We start from the raw sequence: 21,557 nt of genomic DNA, 5'->3' as shown, positions 1-21,557 counted from the left end.
CAGAAACAGTGTTTGGGGAAGAGGTTACCTGGAATGAGAGAGCCAAATAAGAGATTGACAGAATATACTGGCAGTCTATTTGTGCTAAAGCTTTTCCTAAACATTTTATATAGTTTTGTTGAGTGTGAGGATGTGTGTGTTTATGATTGCCTGTTTGCATGAGTTTGTTTTGTGTATAGTGTGTGTGTGTGTGTGTGTGTGTGTGTGTGTGTGTGTGTGTGTGTGTGTGTGTGTGTGTGTGTGTGTGCCCATTAAACCTGTATCTTTATATGTTTTCCTGCACACATGTATCTTTTTAACCCTCTCATACTGTGGCCTTGGTGTGAAGAATGGTCTATAATCATGAATTTGCTGTAATTATAAGCATACATTATTCATTTCTAAGTATGCAGCATGTGACACAATGATACATGCTTGACTATAAAAAGAAGTTCCTAATGTCTGCTGAAACAAAGGTGAATGTACACAAATGTCAATGAATTATGTACAAAACGCTGTCCTAGACACACTGGTGCTCTGAAAATACCTCTGGCAACCGCTCTAGTGTGAGATTTTTACTCCAGTCTTCTAAAATACAGTAAAACACTTTAACTGGGACAAAATCTGGTAAAGCTCATGTCATATGCATTGGGTCTAAATTAAACTGGGGCGCACTGTGACACTGCAGCCTCTCAGGTGGCTACCGTAGATTATTTTTACACCCACAGAGTCGTTTTCTGGAGTGTCAGGACACATACTCCTCTTCTCGCCCCTCCCTCAAACCCTCTTTTTCTTCCTTCCTTCCCACCCCTCTTTCTCTACCACCCTCCTCCTCAAACCCTTCCCTTGTTTTTCCTCTCTCCCCTCTATCTCTTGCGCTCCCGTATTCATTTTATCCTCTTTTACCGAGTTATCTAACTTAATGTCTTCTAACGGAATGCATTTCCTTTGTATACACTTCAACTACAGCTTCCACATTTTCCCCTAAAGCCTTTCTTCCTCATCCCCTCGCTTCTCAATCTATTTTATAGTCAAGTAGAACAATGTCCTATTCTCAGCAAGGCAAGGCAAGGCAGCTTTATTTGTATAGCACATTTCAGCAACAGGGCAATTCAAAGTGCTTTACATAAAACATTAAAGAGCAGTTAGAAAATGATTAAAAAAACAAATTAAAACATTAAAGAGCAGGTTAAAAAAAAACATTTCTCCGACCACAGGTCCTTTTGGATCCGGTTCTCAGCACTGCAACTATTTTCTCATATTGTCCTCATACTCTCTCCATCTTTATGTTGTTTCTTTTCCATGCCTCCAGCTCTGTCAAAGGGTTAGCCTTTGCCTCCCACCTTCTTTTATATATATATGCACTCACACTTCCTCTACCATTTTCGATCTCCTGCCTAACCTCAATTCCTAAAGCTCTTGCTGTTTCCTCGTGCTCTTTATATCAATCTCTATGCCGCTGCCACTCCCTTTTGAAAAGCTACAGTCCCGTCCCAGTTAGGTGAGGAGAGGTTCATGATATTTAAGATGAATGCTCCATCGCTAATCAGAAAAAAAGAATACTATGACAAGAATTTTGGCCAGTTTTTCTTAACACTTGAATGCCAGCTAGTGCTTGTTCTTCAATAAAGGTTTTCCAAAAAAAATATCTGGTGTATAGCTTCCTTAATCTTTAACAATGAAATGAAAAGCCTTTAAAAAAAATTCTTCCACCCAACCAAGTTTCCCTAAATATCTTGTAATATGTTGAAACATTACATCCATACTAAATACGGCCGTAAGCTCCGGTTATAGCTAAGTAAGTCAACCTTGTTCTTAGAATATCTTTATCACAGACACTATATACGTTCCCAAAGTAAAGAATTAACCTCCATGCTCATTTCTAACCAGTTTGTATCACTGCAATACCTTTAACACAAAGATTGCCAAACTTCAAAACCTACTATAGAGTTGTGATGGATCTGTACATGTTTGGCAATACTGTAAGCCTTATCCACAGACAGAGAATTTTCAACCTTTAGATCCATCTGTATAACTGGATAATTGCATATTTTTGTTTTGTTTTTTGAATTATTTATTTTTTTTGTTATTATTTCTTTTTGGACAGTTTATTTAGACACTTGCCCTAATTTTCTTCTAACCTCTCCTGATCTAGTTGCCCACCTTCCCTGTCTGTCCATCCGTACATTCCTTCATGAGGGAGTTTGAGCCAGAGCTGCTGTCTTCATGCTTGTCCCACCATAGATTTTTTCTTATCATCCAGCTGCCACTGATACTCCAATTTAGGTCAATAAAGATGGCATGCATTCACACAAACAAACATCCACTCTCACTCACACAAACACAAAATAATTTAAACAAACTAAGACAAGTGACCAATTGTACCAACACAAAATGCTGTATGTAGCCCTATGTAAAAACACGCAGTGTTACTCAGATATAAGTGAATGCACACACTCACACACATACACTAGTACTCTCAATAAACAGCCATGCTCAATATTTGTTGGCACTGTGTCAGAGTTTGTGGTTGTGATTTACTGGAATACATTGTAAGGGGCTTTTACTATTCTGTACCTCCATGTATGTGAAGGAAGGGGGGGATTTAAAAAAGAACCACAAAGTTGAGAAGTCTTGTCTCTTCTGCTCCTCTCTCCTCTCACGGTCTAACAAGAACTCTGCTGCCACCCAACTAAATCCCAGAGAAAAGCTTGACAAAAGCCTTTCCTTGGTAAACCTAAACCTTGCGCGCACACACGCAAGCACACACTTGAGCACTCGCACACACACTCCCTGCAGCGATTAATAAATCTCATCTAGATCGCACAGCTCTGATGGACTAGGTTGACAGAGGGGGTCTAGGGCCTGTCAAGGCAAGCAAAGCACTTTGCCCCTCTCTCATTCAATTTATCGCTCCTTCTCTTTTCGCAACTCTCTTCTTCATGTTTATCTCTCGCTCTCCCTCCCTGCCTTGCTCCTCTTTCTTTCTATTTGATCTCTTCACGATTCATTAGAAGCTAGTGTGGAAAAAAGGCTGTTAATTGTTCTGATAAGGGTAAAACTGAAGGAGACACATGGATCAAAGGAGGATTCAGTTTTATATTTCTGATCACAGGCAGACTGCTGTGTTCTTTTAATTGAACGAGCTGGCTCCATGTAGTTGAGGGTTGTGTGAGTAAATGTTGCACAGTGTATAGTTTAATTTGTAGCTATCCTAAAACACAACAACAAAGCTCCACAAAAATGTATAAAATGATTGCATGAACTGTATTTTGCTGTAACATTTCAAATGCAGGTTTTCATTAATCTTTTGACTCACACTACGCGTTGTAATCAGCACTTCTGCAGAACCCGCAACTTTTATGCTCACACTGTACAGATCAATCGACCGACCACAACATGGCTGCTCACACTGAACCCAAGCACAGAACCTGTGCTTAGTTTTGTTCATTGGCAATTCCAATTGTAAGATTATTCAAAGAAAACAGCGTCCTCAACAGTGTTGAAAAAGAGAGAGAAAGGCTGCGTTCCTTGTGCTTTGTCCTTGTCTACTAAGAAGAAAAAGACAAATATGGAGTCGCGAATGGAAGATGTAAACAATATGGTTTTTGTTCTGCAGCAAAGTTCTTTCTTCTTTCTTTAGTTGTATAATACTGCAGTCTCCAGGCTACCGTTTTAGCCACAACATGTACAATACCACTCCAGTACCATTAAAACAGCTGACCAGGCAATTAATCCGACAACAAGCAATTTGGCATACAAATTTGGCCCAGATCTTAAATTAGTCTGGGGCAACCAATTCGAGGCAAAAATTTGTATTTAGTAAATTCAGTATTGTTCATATGCATACAGCAACATAAGATGGTCTGCTTTAGATTACCTTAAATGGAAGGGACTTTTCACTGCAGGGACTAATGGGTAGAGACTGGAGGCTGCTGGCAGGACTTGTCTCTGTGCTCTGCAATAGACAAAAACATAAAAATAACATCAACATAAGGTTTGTGATATACATTGTAAGTGCTGCTGATAAGCTCGGTATGTGCACAAAATGTTTTTTACAGCAGGAGCTGTCACAGTTTATACGGTTTGTAACAAAATGAAGGCATCTGCAAGTATTTTCGCTTTTAATTGCTGCAATTTCATTTTGTTGTTAAGCAATATTGGCAAACACATTACACATAGACGGCTGGATACTCATTCAATAAGAAATTAGAGGGGTATAATACACTAGTTTTATCAAGGTGGTCAAGATCAAGATAGGTGCTTATTTAAACTGCATCATCGTCATTTTCTACAGAATATCTGCAGGACAATATTACATCTAGTCTATTGATCTAGATTTGACGCACCTTTGGTTCATAAAGATGTAGGACAATTGGTTTTTAGATAACTTGCTTGTATAAATACCTTCTTCACATTGTAACTTTTTTTTAACCTGGTTTCTTACATAATCTCTGTGTTTTTAACGCCAGCTGTGATCAGACACATTTTGGCTCTGCTCCTCGACACAGGTGTCTAGTGGGCAGAGAGTGGGGGCAGCTAGAGGTTTATACGCACGCAAGCACACACACACACGCACGCACGCACGCACGCACGCACGCACGCACGCACACACACACACACACACACACACACACACACACACACACACAAAGGTTGCACGTGCTGTCACATGCAGACACAAACGTGGACGTACTTACACTCCTTAAAGAGAGCAGATGCTGGTCTAAATGTCACCTGTGAGGGCTTATGATCGGACAGATGGTGAAGCTGGAGAGGATAAAGTCATGTCTTCAGGCAAGACTGCTGATATTGATGTAACGCTGCATGGTAAGGACATGACAGCACACACGGGGAGGATATGACAAGATACGTGACAAAGATGTGACAAGGGACAGGGAAATGTAAAGTGAAACCACCCACTTAGTTTGCTGATAAAGTCTATTTCTTGCAATTTCCTGCCCTCTTGCAGATTTATATGCAAGCCAATTCGTCTGTTGTTTAAGAGAGATGACAATACAATACACTCTAAAAAGGAGCTTTTATGCTAAAACCCTGATTTAGTTTGCACATATTTTGGGCCTAGTTTCAGGTTATGAAGGTAGCTCTGAGAAAGATCTGAGCACAAATCTTTGCACAGCAAAAACTTGATGGTATATGTGTTTGGCTGACCTTTTAAAGAAGCATACCTCCCTATTAGAATTATAGGTGTGCTATGGCGTCAGGCCCTCAATGTGTCATCGGTGATCAATGCCTTTACACATGTGGAGAGACAGGCGCATACTCAAACTCTCTCTCTCTTTCTTTCTCTCTCTCTCTCTCTCTCTTTCTCTCTCTCACACACATACACATTGTCTTTAAGGTCACCCCTGTCCCACAGGCTTTAACACACAACTGTCCCCACAATTAGATGTGGTTCAGTAAAAAGCCTTTTAGATTTGAGAAGTGGAAATGCTGCCTAGGAGCTCTGGATTTAATTACTTGCACAACCCAGAAGCTAAATGTTTAAAGATGACGAATGGCCTAAGAAAGGAAAGCAGGTTTTGTAGTTTGATACACCCCTTTAATCCCATTCACACATCAGTTAAATCAAGAAATGAAAACCTTCAAATAACTCAAGGTGCATTAACTCTCGCTCATTGACATTTGGCTTTTTATCGGAAGGCAGCACACACTTAACAACATAGTGTCATGCAATGTAGTGGCAAACAGTGTGGGTAATTTGAATTTAAAATACTAACTCGGCTAAAACTGTAAGTATATGTTGTAACAAGTAGAACTGTCACAGTTTTGCTAGAATCCACGGATGACATTGACAAAAATCGTTGTGTTAGGCAACAATGCACACATGGACAGTGGCATTTTAGAAGTGTTTCTCCGTTCAGCCAACAGGATAAACTGCTGAGAGAACAATACATTCAAAAATGGATGGAGTCTCTCCAGCTGCCATAAATATTCTAATCAGACAAATATGATATACAAGACTTGCTTTGTTAGGGGACACAACAGCTCTGCCAGCTGACAGGAGGAAAAATATACGCTTTATCAAATTAGCCTTGATTGCTAGAAACAAGTGTATTGCTATCATGTAGAAGAGTGAACTTTCCCCTCCTGTGGAGGTCACCTCATACTGTATACGGCCTCAGAAAAAAGTATGTTTAATCTCTAAAAGAAACCTCATCTATTTGTAAATTGCTGGAAGGACTTTAGGCAGTACCTTAAAAATATGTCGCAGCCTGCTGGGCAATCTCTTCCATTTGTGGTTCAATTGGCGACCACTTTACGCTGCCACTATGGATGATGCGGTTACAATGACATGGTTTTCTGTTAAACTATTGTGCACTGTTATTGCTTCATTTATTTAAAATGTCAATAAAGAAATTGTTTAAAAAAAACAAGTTTCTCTCATTTGCTGTCTGACTTTGAAACAACACTTTTAAAAAATGTAATTAAAAGTCTAATTTGTGGTCTTCAGACATGAACAATTACATAATCTAAATAAAATGAAAGGCGTGTCTGTCTGTCTGTCCTTTGATTTTCTCAACAACCGTTAAACCGATTGATTGCTGAAGGAAGTGCAGTGTTGAGTGTGAGCTCTTGAGACCTATGGGACATATTTATTAATAGTATATTATTATATTTGTGGGAAAACCTAAAAGTTAAACAGAGTGACAATGTCACTTCTTGGGTATCATGTAAATGTCAACTTTGCAATTTTTTTAATTTTATTAGGTTGTTCAATGATATTTTAAAACAGTCTTTTCTACAGTAGTGACTGATATAGAGAAGAGACGGAGAAAAATCTAGGAGATAGTGATATAAATATTGGACTGTTGGACTTGAGCGTCTGGCTTCATAGCTCTTAGTTTACAATGCATGAGTCATTGTTGTGATTCGTGCCTCTTTGAAAGCATTTCCCAAAATTTTCAGCTGTTTTGAGGATGTCTGGAATGGAACTCAGCAATGTTATGTGTGACATAAAGCTGACCAGTGTTTTGACGGACATTAGAGCGAAGGGACAATAAGTGAAGGCTAACAAAAGAAAAGAACAGAAGATTGGGCTCAATACCAGAAGGTCAAGCAAATAAAATGCAGAGCATACAGACATGCCATGTCACCCTCTCCTTGCCCGAAGAATGGATTACATCCGTTGATGGAGGGTAACACAATTTGCAAGTTAATGATACAACAGAGCAAGCAAAGAGGGCAAAGTATCCCCTCTTTCATATTCATGTGCTGCTGCTGTGTACCCTTTCGCTCTCTCTTTCTCTCACACTCCCTTTGGTCTCTCCATCACAACTCTAGCTTATGCCCCTCTCCACTAATTATTATCTTATCATTTTCATGTCTGATATCTCTCTTACAGTGGTCCTGGGAGGAAAAAACAGAGAGATGAAAAGTGAAGAGAAAGGGAAAAAGTCATACATATGCCTCTGTGGACTGTAATTCACAGAGAGGTTCTCACAGCTAGCTTTGATCTTAGTTTAGAGGGACTAATGGTGGGGTATTAGGGAAGGTCTGGTCACCCTTTTATATGTATTTTTGTGTATTTGTGAGTGTGTCTATTTAATATTGCTGCATTTGGTAAGGGTCAGTCACCCATGTAGATTACAAGAAAACATCCGCATCCAGACATTGCTAATGGATGTTCTTTCAGCTCAACTTCCACAGCACATGGTACTACTATCATCATTCTTTGGTATGTAAATATATCATACACTTTCAAAACATTGTGATAAAGGGTATTAGTGAATATGTGAGCACTCTCATTCCAAAAAGAAGGAAAAAAATTGTAAAAACACAATACATTAAGCACCACCAAACATTAACTTCCGAATAACTAGTTCTATTGAAGCTGTGCTTACACAACTTTGAAATACTTGCCATACTCCACAAGAGTGTAATTATCATTCCGTAATTATCATTCTGGTCTGGTGTGAACTGGAATTTACAATCAGCAGTTGATTGTATGTTTTATCATTATGACTGAGAATCAGCCCCAAGTCAAGCTCTCTGCAAATTGCAATTACCCCAAATAAAACATGTAAATCACATTTAGAACAATGATATGTTCTTCAAGAAAATCTCAATCAATTCTAAAATGTAAATGTTCTATTTACATTCTTTTGTACAGTAGTCCCACAGTTAAAATATCGCATGACTGCACAGGGCCATCAATTTGGTTCCCTGGCTTTTAAAGTGAAACCTTGTGCAGCTATTGCAACGTGTCAGTGCTTTACAAAGTGGCCATTACAGCTAATCATGTCTATAATTGGGGGGGGGGGGGATGTAATTTTACTGGTTTCCCCGACATTCAGACTGAGAGGGCCTCATAGCCTGAAGTAAAACTTTAGTTTTAAAGCAGGCTAAAGGATTTAAAGAGCAGAGTTATAGTTATACTTTGAAACAGAAGGATTAATGTGTGGAGTGTGAGTGTATGGGTGCATTTTTTAAGAAAATGATGGCAAACGCTCAAATGTAGAATCTGATTAAATTAACAAAACAAAGTGATTACAGAGACCTTTTAAAGGCGGAAGAGCATCCAATTTAAAAAGATTTCATGGAGCTGAAATAGAGCTGATTAAAACAGTGAGTGAAGAAATTTGTCAGTGGAGCACTGCACTGTTTTGGTTCGAAATGCCAATTGCATCATACTATTTGCCAATCCCTTACCGTCACTGGTTTAAAACAATTTAATACATTTATAACTTGGTCAGAGAAGGGTCTGTCTGGAATAACAATGAATTTGGGCATCTAGTTGTGTTATTCTTGCGCTTTGTGACAGTCAATGTGTTAATCTGAGTATAAACTCATGTTAAGAAGAGTCTGTATGCTTTTGTCTGTGTGTGCATGTGTATATCCTACCTCCTGCAGTGTTCGTCTCAGTCTTAAAAGCAGGGTTTTGACAGCAGTGCAGTCCTGCTGCATCAGTCGAAATGGAAGGGTCTCCAGGCCTGGAGGTAAGGGCTCATCTTCCCTCCCCAAACCCAGCACCGAGCTCCAGTCAGCAGGCAGCAGGCTGGTCGGACGGCTGGGCTCCCTGGAGAAGAAGTCGATTGAAGGAAAGGAAGAGAAATAAAGAGATGAAATGTTATTATGAGTCAGTATGTCACATGTCAGTCACATGATCATTGACATCCTTGCCTTTGGTTGTTACTGATACATTACATGTCATTTAGCTGACACTTTTATCCAAAGTGCCTTACGACTGCAATATATGTCAGAGGTAGCACGCCTCTGGAGCAACTAGAGGTTAAGTGTCTTGGTCAGGGACACATTGGTTAATGTATCACAGTGGGAATCGAACCCAGGTCTCCCAGACCAAAGGCATGTGTTATATCCACTGCGCCACCACCTCCCTACATACATTACACAGCAATGTCAAGATATTGGAACATGTGTGACAATTAGATACAACACTTTAAACGATACCTTCTACAAAGCAATTATAAAGATCTGTATGCATCATTCTAAGAGCAGTGATGATACACACATTTTTCACAGTTTTATTAAGGTCACTATGTGAAGATTTATGGAAATTCAACTCAAGGTGGCTTTAAATAATACATAGTGAAAAGACAAGAGAAATGAGCGAGAAAGAGAAATAGAAATTTAGAAGAGAGATTTCTACAGCGCGAGGAAGAAAGACGGGGAAACAAAGGTCAGATGGAGACCAAGACCTGCAACAGCGGCTCCACAGGACTTCCTAAGGACTCGATTTTAATGAGCCATCAGTTCTATAATAAGTCTGTTTTAAGATGATTTAAAACCGACAACATGAGGTGATAATAAACCCCCCACACAAACAGACAAAATAAAAGCCCATACAAATGCCTGCATGTGCAAACACACGTACATACTAATGCATTCAGAGATCAAAGAAGCCAAAGCACACAAGTCCAGCTTCTAATCCTGCGACTCACCATCATTATCAACTCAAAAGGATACTTCATTGTCAAGAGCTTTGATTCATTATAGCCCATCACAGCTGTGTGATCCTGTCTGGTTGTACATATTTTTCGAGGATTTTTAATGTAGTGTTTTGTGTTACTGCATGTCCGCAATTACTCTTCTGCAGAAACAACCCTGTGATTGTGTTTGTGTGCGCAGCTGATTGTGTTGTGAGACATCAGGTCTCTCATCAAAAAGGCACAACAGAGGATGTACTTCCTGCGGCAGCTGAAGAACTTCAACCTGCCAAAGATAATGATGGTGCATTTCTACTCTGCCATCATCGAGTCCATCCTCACCTCCTCTATCACCATCTGGTACGCTGCTGCCACTGCCAAGGACAAGGGCAGACTGCAGTGTATCATTCGCTCTGCTGAGAAGGTGATTGGCTGCAATCTCCCGTCCCTCCAGGTCCTGTACACCTCCAGGACCCTGAGGCAGGCAGGAAAGATCATGGCCGATACCTCCCACCACGGAGACAAACTTTTAATAACACTACTCTCTGGCAGGAGGCGGATGTGTTCCATTAGGACCAAAACCTCACGCCACAAGAACAGTTTCTTCAGGCATCATCAACAAGGCCCAGGACCACCACTGACAGACTCTGACTAACCCCACCCCCCCCCACACCAGTCACTCCACGTTACATTAACACACATCATCCTGATCGCAGTCCGGGGTGGGTTATGGCGGGTAGGGATTAGGGCCTCTCGTTTGTTAGTTTTTTGTTTTTATTTATTTATCTTTATTTCCCTTCCTTATCTTTGTTTGTATACTGTAAAAAATAAGCACTGTAATAACAATTTTGTAACTTGATTCTTGAAATTAAGCTTCAAAATAAAAATATTTGAAACATTAACACACATCCTGGAATATTATCCCTGACCATTGCACATATTATATATACTGTGAACTTTTGCACGTCCCCTGATCAACGTTTTTGGCACACCCTGCACAAACGGTACAGCTTTCTTTCCCTTTCTAAATCTGTTATATTGCACATATTTGTTCTAGTATCTTTTTACATACTTTGTATCGTAATATATCTATTCTGCATTTATGTTCTTGACTCTTAGCAGTACTTTACTTTATTGTTCATTCCATTTTTAATATGTTTATTGTTGACTGTATGCACCTAATACACCAGGGCAAATTCATTGCAAGTGTAATCTTCCTTGGTAATACAAATGATTCAGATTCTGATTCTATACAAGGCACTGTTTTAATTAACTGCCCCATTAAAACAAATAAAAATAAAAATAAAGCAGTAAACAGGTGTCTACAGTATGTCTTTGGTCCCTGGTGCATGGCCTCTGTTCTTTGTCTCTTCTTCAATATCTATTTAGTACAGCAGAGGACAGATATTTGGAGGGGAAACTTTCAACAGGAGTCAGGGTTACTCAATGTCACAGCATTCCTCATCTGTCTTTGCCTTCCAGCCAACACTAAAACTCAATTGAAGCACCACAACTAAAAACACTGACCTTATCTATAAAAACAATATCTTTATAGTCATCCATTGCTCAGAGCTCACTTTACTTATTCTGTCAGTTTTAAAGTTTAACCACAAGCATATTTTTAATTGTTTACGATGTAAGACTACTTTATATTCCACCAGACATGAAAACAGTCTCAAGGCAAAGATCAAGCTCTCCTTCTGTTTTTCTAGTTTCAACAGTTTCAAAAGCTATGTGAGCAGTGTTTTCATTTGGTCTGTTACATCTTTGCCTGGCCACTCATACATACAAAATACCAAATACATTAGGAAAATGAATGCAACAGCTTACTTTATGATAGTGAGTGCATTATGAATGTAATTGCATGGCTGTTGTTGTGGAGTATAATTTAGATTTTTACTACAATATTTGACGATTATGGGGTAGTAAAAGATGCATTCTGAAAAGCCATTTTCATTTTCTACATTTTCATTTTAGGATTAACATTTAACCTTGGTTAGTAGTTGTCCATGGGCACATTTAGCACTCTTTTCACACAGTAATAATTATACACAAATACTAAGTCCAAGATGTAGAATTATGCTAAAACCTTTCAAAGTCTGGTCTGGCTATGTTCACGGGTACAAGTAGTGTAAAGAAACGGGTTACTTAGCATGAACATATGTCTGGTTGGCAGGTATGAAGATAGTGGTAAGAGTACAATGAAATTCAAAAGCATCAATAAGCAAATAATCTATGGTATTTGACTTGACTAAGTAAAAATAACCACAACACTGAGTTCTGTAAATGCTTAAAAGTTACCTTTAGAATGTGTCCTTTTTTTCCATTCCAGCAATTACAGTCAGGTTTTCTATCAATATGTGCAGATGACCCTTACTTGGCCCAAAGAGATTTTCCAAATATCAAAACTAAGGACATCACAAAAGCATGTTGAATGTTTAGCTCCAAGGACAATGTGGTCTGAAAGTATAAAACTATTAACAATGAATAGATTGTTTCTTTCTCACAAGCGCAAAACAATTAATCTGATTTAACTTAACTATAGTAATAGAATAATACTGTAAATGCAATGTAAAAGTAAAAGTGCTTATACCATGGCTATGGACAGTTTTCCAATTTCAGGTAGTAAAAGAAAGCTGCCATCAAAAAACAGAAGAAAAAAAACCCAACTAAAATTAACCAACAGATTAATCAAATGTGTTTAAATAAACTAAGGTGCTGCATTTGTCTGCCAAGATGTGATATTTTGACAGAAGTGCATAAAGGGGGAGTGTGTATCTCACCTTCTTTATGACATTTTCAAAAGGTGAGCTGGGATATACCAATCTCCTTTCTAAAAACCACAAAGACAACCAGGGAGTTCACAGTCTGCATATCAAGAAAAGGAGGAGAGAAGAGGGGATGGCAGTAAGGAGAGGCAGGCATAGACGCAGAAGCGAGTAGCTCTTTATCATCAAGAGACCGTGTTCACTCTTGACTGATAGCCATTTAGAGAGGAGGTGAGAGGAAATTAGATGCCTTTAGTGCCATTTTCCCAGAAAGATTACCAAGTAAACAGTGGCGGGGAGCATTAAGTCAGACAGCAGATTCTCCAGGAAAAATGTTCTTTGAGCAAAAGAAGACCATATCACTAAAATATCAATCAACATAAGCCACTCCAAAGGCTTCGCACTAAAAAGGTCTGACTGAACGGCTCCCTCATTTGCCCAAATACTTTCTTCTTCACTGGTTCCCCATCCCACCCCTCTTTCTTCTTTTCCCTATCATCCATTCACCGTCTATCTGTCTACCTTTCCTTCTCACTCTCTTTCTATTTATCAATCATCAACCCTCGACCGCTCCGTCCAAGCTCCCTTCTCTCTTACTTTTCTTTGTTCACCTGCCCTGCCCTTCCCTTCTCAACCCCCACTCTGCCCTATGCTCGAGTCCTTGTCTCATGCCTCTACAGCTCTCCCCTTGCCCCTTCATCTCTTTCCCCCCTCCCTATCACTACACTAAACTGATGCAGTATCAAAGCCTAAGGTGCCCCCCGGAGATTCTGCTTAGCACCTCGCATGAAGCCTGCTGTTTTTTGAGGACCGGTGAGCTCTGTCTGTCAAGTAGCCACTGGTTCTTTTCCCCCGCCTTAAACTGTATACGTTGTAGCTTTTGTTCCTGCCTGACATGGAGGATGAAGTTTCTCCATTTATTTCTCTGTTGCTCAACCCTGCTATCGAGGCTGGATGAATTGAGCGTGAATAAATGACATATGATCAATCATGCACTCTTCTTCCCGACAGTTTGTTTCAAGTGGTGCAGTGCAGTGCCACAATAAAGTTTTTTTCTTCTCTCAGTTGTTTTTTGTTTTGTTTTTGTTTTTCTACGTCTGTTTTCCTCTGAGTCTGACACTCTTGACCTTTTTCTAGGTAATCTTTTTTTACCTCTGTGGTGCACATCAATTCCACAGAGTGACAGAAAAATAAGTGGGAGAGGTGTTCAAACTATACCCACCCTAAACTATAATCATAGAGGTACATATGTGGGGCAATTACTGTTGCAGGTGACTAGAAGTAGGCTGTAAGAGTGTTTTACTGTAGGGAGCATTTTTAAAAAAAAAGAAAGAAATGGGAATACCACTAAATCTCACTTTTTCTTGGTCCTATGTCATGCTGTCTGTTGCGGTAGAAATGGCATTTAAGTGATGAATTTATTTAGCTTATATTTACAAACAAATAGCCAACCTCATATCATATGAATAACATCCATCTACAACTAATTTGCACTAGCATTTTATTGTATGTCCTGGCCGGCAATATTTAGTGTTAATGCAAAAGTAGTTAATGTACTCACACGGAAAAGTATAGGAGGATAGATGGGCACGTAAAAGCCTTGACTTTGACAAGAGACACCAAGGTTCACGCCGCGTCTCTATTTGTATAGGAAGTGAGTTTTTACATTTACAATGTTTAAACATGACCACAAAGGGCCTAATAAAATCACACCTTAGTCAAGCTTTTGTTATCACAACCAGATATTGTAGGAATAAAACACAAAATGTGAACATTGGCAGTATCTCTGCAACATATTTTTTAGAAGAGACTTGAACCAGCAATGCACCATTTCTGAAACAGAAGTGAGTGCTTTCTGTGGTTTGATATTTGGGACCTGAAATCTCCATTCAGAATAAAAAGAGCAGGATAGCTATTTAACTCAATGAAACCCAGCTCTCAGTGAGGATGGAACAAAACTTGGAACCGAGCGACTGTTTCAATGACAGCAGCATTGGCTGCCAAGCTACCAGTGTTGTGTGTGAGGTATATGCAAGTGTGCATGCGTGAGCATGTCATGTTAGAGTATACATTTTTGACTGCAGTTACAGAGTAGACAAATTCGCTTTCCAGCTAAGTACAAGTCTCATCTACAGGTAATTACTCCACACATACAGTATGTGGAAGAGCACACACACAAACACACACCAGGAAGTGCACAGCACAGTTGAAGACAAGTCTGTTCAGCGATGATAGATGTTATACAGGCAGGGAGGCCGTTCCTCTACTCAGGGTCATCGGTCTTTTCACTGTCATAAGCCGATAGCCGGACACGCTCGCTCGCTCTTTTTTTGTTTTTACAACTCACGCTCTACCTCTCTTTCTCTCTCACTAACACACACACACACACACACACACACACACACACACACACACAACCTCTCAACAGGTTATACAGTATGTATGTTAGTGCAGGGAAGAGGACATTGTGATCGGAGTCAATTAGAAGATTAGACTGTCGGAGAAAACCATATCAGAGGCCTATTCATCAGCCTGTGTAAGGGGAACTATCCAACACGGTCTCACAGCAGTTCGTGAAATGGTCACGTTATTTTTAATCTATTGATTCTATCGTAGTACACTAATTATTGTGCAACCAGTAAATTGGTGCACTTGCTCTGCAGAACTAACTCAGGTCCTACATAAATATCTTCATATTGCACCATCTCCACCTCATCGTATGTTTTGTCTAATCTGAAAGTCTTCAACAACACAAATGGATAAAGTCCTAATTTGAATTTATAAAGATGTAGTATTACACCAGCTAGTAGCTGAAACTGGTAATGCGTGACCATGTCAGTGTGAAGCTAATTACAACTGAACACATGGATTAAAGTGCATATCATTGTTTTCACAGAGATTTTTCTCCCTACGCTCTTTTCAGAGTAATTACACAAAGGAAAGAAAAGTACACAGAAAAAGAGTGTGAAAAATGCCCCCTTCCTTAATCCTTAAAATTGTACTCTAATTTTTCTTTTTGCCCTTTCTGTCCTCACAATTTTTTCTATTCTATTCTCTCATATTTCCTTTTTCTCTTGCCTATCGTCTTTCTTTTCCTTTTTTCTCCTTTCCTTTCAACGTGTACTTTTTCTTCTACTGTCTTTCTCTCCCTTTAACTCTCCCCTCAACCCTTCTGACTCACCCCTCTCACCTCTAAAGCCATTTCTCAATAGCTGCGTAAGAAGTGATCCACTTCGCCAACCTGAAAAAGTCAATTATCTGCCTTTTTATGACTTTCATTATTACTCACACAGTATTTTATTACAGGGCGGTTGGCTCTAACACATACCTGCACATCCACACAGAGCCAATAACGATGAGGCACACATTCCTATATGCACACTAAGATGTCTAGGTTTAAATAATGTTCAGTTAGCGCATGAAGTAACAAATAATGACTGCTGAGTGATTGAAGTGCTTTATCTTAAGCAGCAGTGAAGAGGGTGCACCCTTGTCAAACAGCAATATGAAGACTGCATTGTCTCAGGAATAAATACAGTAAGATACATTAACACTGAGACATAGCTAGATAGGGCAGTCAGTCTACTATGCCAATTTTTCCCTCATTAAATGGTTTACTGACAACACACATTTATATGGACAATTTGGTATGTGTGTGTGTAATGCTGTGTAATGCACTTGTATGCATGCACAAGTGAAGTATAACAGTATACCGCAGCTATTGGAGAATGATCACCCTCATTTGTCACTCCTTTCCATCTGACAGACAGTGCGCTCATCTGCATTCAGCACCTGGGGCTACGGATGTTTAATGTTTGGCATTAAACTCATCTCTGACATAAAATGCATCTGTGACTAAAGTGTGAGCACAAGCCAAGCTCCAGGCAGTAAATCTAATGTTGAATTCAAGTCTTCAGTCAGACAGAAACGGGGGAATATAAAACAAATTTAATATGGCTGGGGTAACTTTGTGATTAACCTAATTGTCCTCTCCGCTTTACTTGTTTTTGCAAGACATCTGTACCTCTTTTTATTTACCCCTTCTCTACTTTTCCCTGTCTGACTTAATAAAACCTTCTGAGACTGTCCACTCAACCACTTCCTTAGCATTTGTTTGTTTGTATCATAATGATAATCCCGTACAAAAAAGCTAAGAACCACCACACTAGCTTTTCGTGGGGGAACGACCTTAGGAAGTTATCAGCACACACTTGCACTAATTACTATCAAAACTTCTAGTTGCTTGGAGAGATCTATTTAATATTGGTCCCATGTGTCACATTACATTTTCCTATTTCAGAGAATATTGCCATACCACAGTGCCCAAGGTTGTATCCTGTATTGAAGCCTTAAAGCGATATTCCACTAAAGTGGAACATTCTCACTTTTTAGCACAAAAACCCTTCTATGAGTTCACAAAGTCCACTACTAAGAGTTAGTGCCCGAGGAAACATGAGACACAATACTCTTTTGAGTTTGTAGTGTTATGCGACAGGATTTATTCTACTGCTTTATAATTATGTTTGTTCCACTTTTTTGAAAGTAACTGTGCCTGTTTGCAATTCTGAATAATGAGAATTTACCCCCAAAAAAAGCATAAATGCCAAAGGTGACAATAGATCACAAAAGCAACCACTGGTTGACTGAGGCTGATTTATTTATTTATAAACTCAAATCAACAATCCAATGTAAAAAATGCAAATTTCCCACCCAAAGGGAATTATTTGTATGGCACATTAAATGTTCATCTATTCTATTCATTACTTAAGGAGATGATCATTTTACGCTATTTATTCAAACGCCATGATAATAAAGGACCAGAATTTCAATTACATTATAATGTGTTGTGTTGTGTTTATTCAAGAAAACTCAACTATACTTTGCCTAGTCTATATCCGCGATGTTCCACTTCCGGGATTGCGCAACAAAAAAGGGTAAATCCAGACAGCTAGCTAGACTATCTGTCCAATCGGAGTTTTCTGTTGCACGACTAAAACAACATTTGAACGTACACATGTTCAACCAAAACAAGTTCCTTCCCGAGGCTATTTTGCAGAGTCGCCGTTGCTCCGTACGGCGCTTAGCGCCGCCCAAGACGATCGTGATTGGTGTAAAGAGATGCCAATAAACTACAGCACGTTTTTGTCCCATCCTCTGTACCACAGTGGTGGAGGGTCTGGCGAGTCCACACAGCATTCTGGGAAGGTCTGGCAATGCAAGACTATACTTCGCCTGACTCTGCAGTTACGAGATGCTAAAGTGCAAAAGCTCAGGTGCAAAAGAAATATTACAGTAACACCATGAAAATAGATAGTATACTGTAGTATGCGCATGATAATGTATTTTTAGCTTAAAAGGGAAATTTGTGTGATTTCAACCTTATCTCTATCTATCTGAATGAGGGATATGATGTGAAAAAAAGCCTGCTGTTCTCTCCAATGTTCTCGGTGTTTCTGGGGCTCAGCAGCTGCAAAATCTTCTCTACTTTGTAAGAGTAACCCTAACCCTCCAGTGACGTCACTGGAGGATGGACTGGAGGATGGAAGAACTACAGAATGCTACTTCAGCGCTGGTAGCTGGGTGTGCCATGCTGTTCACAAACTTCCCTGTTCTCTTCTCTTCTCTTGTATTGCAAACTAGCTACCTTTCCTCTGCAAGAGGATGTGGTGGATGAGATTATTTTACAGTGTACATTTTACAAGTATTGTGACTGACTCGGATATTCAGCCGTATATATACAGTATACATCCGTGTTCAGCCAGAGAGAGGCTGCAGATGCAGCGAGGACGATATGGACAGCGGCACGGAGCCTGCGAGCAAACACCGACTAGTGGTGCCTTTGCTCAAATTGCCCTTCAATGCCAACAGAAACTGAATTGATTTTGGGGCTTTTTTGTCTTTTGCAAATGTAATGGTCTGCTTCTTAATGAGTGAGAGTCGCCAACAAGCCGCTGTTTACTGGGCAGTTGCTCAATGAGGAGCACAGCATGTAGTGTGTCGTGTTTTATGATGACAGTCAGTAACAACATCAACAACATTTAGATAAAATAAATTAAAATGTTGTCTCTCTTTTTTTCATCTCATTTCCTCTCATCTCTGTCAGGCTGCCTAATTTCCTTTCAGAGAGCCAAATACATTGTTTAAGATGAGTCATAATTCTGATTTGTTATTTTGTAGCGCCATTGTTGTCACCACCATGACAAAATAATAACACCGTGCTGAACAAAGGTTGCAATGCTGAGTCATAGCATATAGTACACATGATTTACAGTACATGACAGTGATCCTGGATGCACGACTTTATTGTGACAGACTCTGCACTCAGGTCCGATCCATTTTCAATGTTCACACTTGCAATTCTGAATAAATGTTAACCAATATCTACGGTGGCCCTGAAGTGCAAATCACAACAGCAAATAGAAAGACGCAACAGCAAATCATAAAACACAACGGCAAATAGGAAAACACAACGGCATATATGAAAACACAACGGCAAATATGAAAACACGACAGCAAATAGGAAAACATGACAGCAAATATGAAAACACGACAGCAAATAGGAAAACATGACAGCAAATATGAAAACACGACAGCAAATAGGAAAACACGACAGCAAATATGAAAACACGACAGCAAATAGGAAAACACGACAGCAAACATGAAAACACGACAGCAAACATGAAAACACGACAGCAAACATGAAAACACGACAGCAAACAGGAAAACACGACAGCAAACAGGAAAACACGACAGCAAATACGAAAACAAAACGGCATTAACTTCTATCGGAAAAGGTAGGGCCTATCTAGCAGGCCCTACCTAGACGGACTGTCTGTCTATTAAAAGTAGGCGCTTTTCCGTGTTTTTCACCTCTCCTTCCTGTTAAAAGACAAGCAGTCCGTCTGTCCAATCAGGAGGTTCCATCCTCTACTAGATAGGCCCTACATTTTCCGGTAGAAGTTAATGCCGTTGTGTTTTCATATTTGTTGAAGTGTTTTTATATTTGCTGTCGTGTTTTCATGTTTGCTGTCGTGTTTTCCTGTTTGCTGTCGTGTTTTCATGTTTGCTGTCGTGTTTTCCTATTTGCCGTTGTGTTTTATGATTTGCTGTTGCGTTTTTCTATTTGCTGTTGTGATTTGCACTTCAGGGCCACCGTAAATATCCCCTTATTACCTTTTAGTCTTCATGTTTTCTGACTTGGTGCACATAAACATAATTTCCTGTTCATAAGCACTTGCATAAGGGTTAGGTTAAATGAAACTGAAAATGTGCCAAGGTACCAGTAATAAGATTCTATAATCCAAGATATTAAAGGCATGTATGCTCCTCATCTTCATGTCTTTAAAAACGGTTTACATGGCAATAACTGAAATATGTTGTATAAGTATGTATAGAGGGACATAAAAGAGTAGGATATGAAGACACTAGGAGTTTCCAAACTAGGTGTATACATACATATAGAAGGCAGCAAGTGGAATGTTGCTTTAATTGTGTACTCAACATATAATTTACTGTAATCTTAGTTAACAAGATGATCTGTAAGTAAGACATCTGTCTGTATGTTTGTTGAAAAAAACACCTACCGACACCTATAATTAGGTGTCTTTGTTTAATCCGCACACAAACAGAAATGTAAAAACAACACTTTGTGTTTTCAGGTGGCGATATTATAAATTATTATCCAGCTGTTGTTTGCTAAGAAATAGTTACAGCACGTAACTCCCCCTGAACCACAAATTATTGTTTTAGGATCTCTGTTCTGAGCCAGGCTTGGAGTCTCCCCCCTGCTTTCAGTCTTTATCCTAAGCTAGGATAAACATCTCTCCACTCGGTGCAGATATGAGATAGATATCCATCTTATCATCTAAGTCTCGTAAAGAAAGCATGAAAGTGTGGCCGGGTTGGGTCAGTGGGTAGAGCAGGCACACATATACTGAGAGGTTTTTGCCTTGATGCAGAGGTCCAGGGTTCGAATCTGACCTGTGACAATTTCCTGCATGTCTTCCCCCTTTCTCACCTAGCTGTCCTATCAAATAAAGGCGGAAAAGCCCAAAAAATAATCATAAAAAAAGCATAAAAGCATATATCCTCAAAAGTTGAAATATTCCTTTAAACTTAAAACTTATTCAGCCAAAACCTCATTTTATTGGAAGGCTCTGAAGGCAGGTTTCGTGATGACTACTGTTCAGAGGCTTTTTTTTTTAAGCTCAAACACGAATAAGGGCAGTTATATCAGCAACAAGTTCTCATGGGAAATATTCAGTATTCGCTAAGAATAGTAGAAGTAGTAGAAAGGAAGGTAATTGAGAAATCAACAAAAAGGGTGGGAAACATCTTAATGTATCACTGCAGAATGCAAATGTTATCACTTTGCTGTACATTTTCTTAGAACAGTGCGCTAATACTAGCAAGCTGTATCAAAAATGTGTTCAAGATCAACAATAATAACTCTTCAATGATTCCTGGAACAGACCACTAAGTAATGGAAAGCAAAGTAATTACTTATTCATTGCCAATCTGATGTTTTTCTCTGCGATACAAATCAGAACAACAAGTTCCCACTCAAAGCAAGAAGGAAAAACCGGAAGCCAACACTAATTAGTCTCCCTGTGTTGAACATTTAATAAAGAGATAAAAACTAGAAGCAACAGCAATGGACTATGCATGACAACAGGCGCAGATTACAGGATAGGATTTTAAATTAATTAAAAATGAGTGTGAGAGCAGAAAGCCATAGCTTTACCTCCCTTTTGAAGAGCATGATGTTTAGCTAGTACAAGCAATCTGCTGGCTCGGACTGTGAGAAAATTAAAAAAAGAATGTATCGGCAACACATCACTCAAACCCAATCCACTTACTGCTATATTTGGAGTCACACCCTCGGAAATACAGACCACAAGAA

General features: G+C 39.4%; 1 protein-coding gene across 6 annotated transcripts in view; it reads right to left on the bottom strand.

Moving 5' to 3' along the window:
* Positions 1 to 21,557, bottom strand: part of ccser1 (coiled-coil serine-rich protein 1) — a 137,206-nt gene that overhangs the window by 84,894 nt on the left and 30,755 nt on the right. For all 6 annotated transcript variants that reach the window (XM_078250902.1, XM_078250903.1, XM_078250905.1 and 3 more), the window contains exons 7-8: positions 8,845 to 9,019; positions 3,860 to 3,937 (exon numbers count right to left, since the gene is read on the bottom strand). In XM_078250902.1, coding sequence (XP_078107028.1) covers positions 3,860 to 3,937; positions 8,845 to 9,019 — 253 coding nt within the window. The remainder of the gene's footprint in view (positions 1 to 3,859; positions 3,938 to 8,844; positions 9,020 to 21,557) is intronic.

Source organism: Sander vitreus, chromosome 5, assembly GCF_031162955.1.
Source record: "Sander vitreus isolate 19-12246 chromosome 5, sanVit1, whole genome shotgun sequence".
Classification (NCBI taxonomy): domain Eukaryota; kingdom Metazoa; phylum Chordata; class Actinopteri; order Perciformes; family Percidae; genus Sander; species Sander vitreus.
This window is presented reverse-complemented; position numbering and strand designations above follow the sequence as displayed.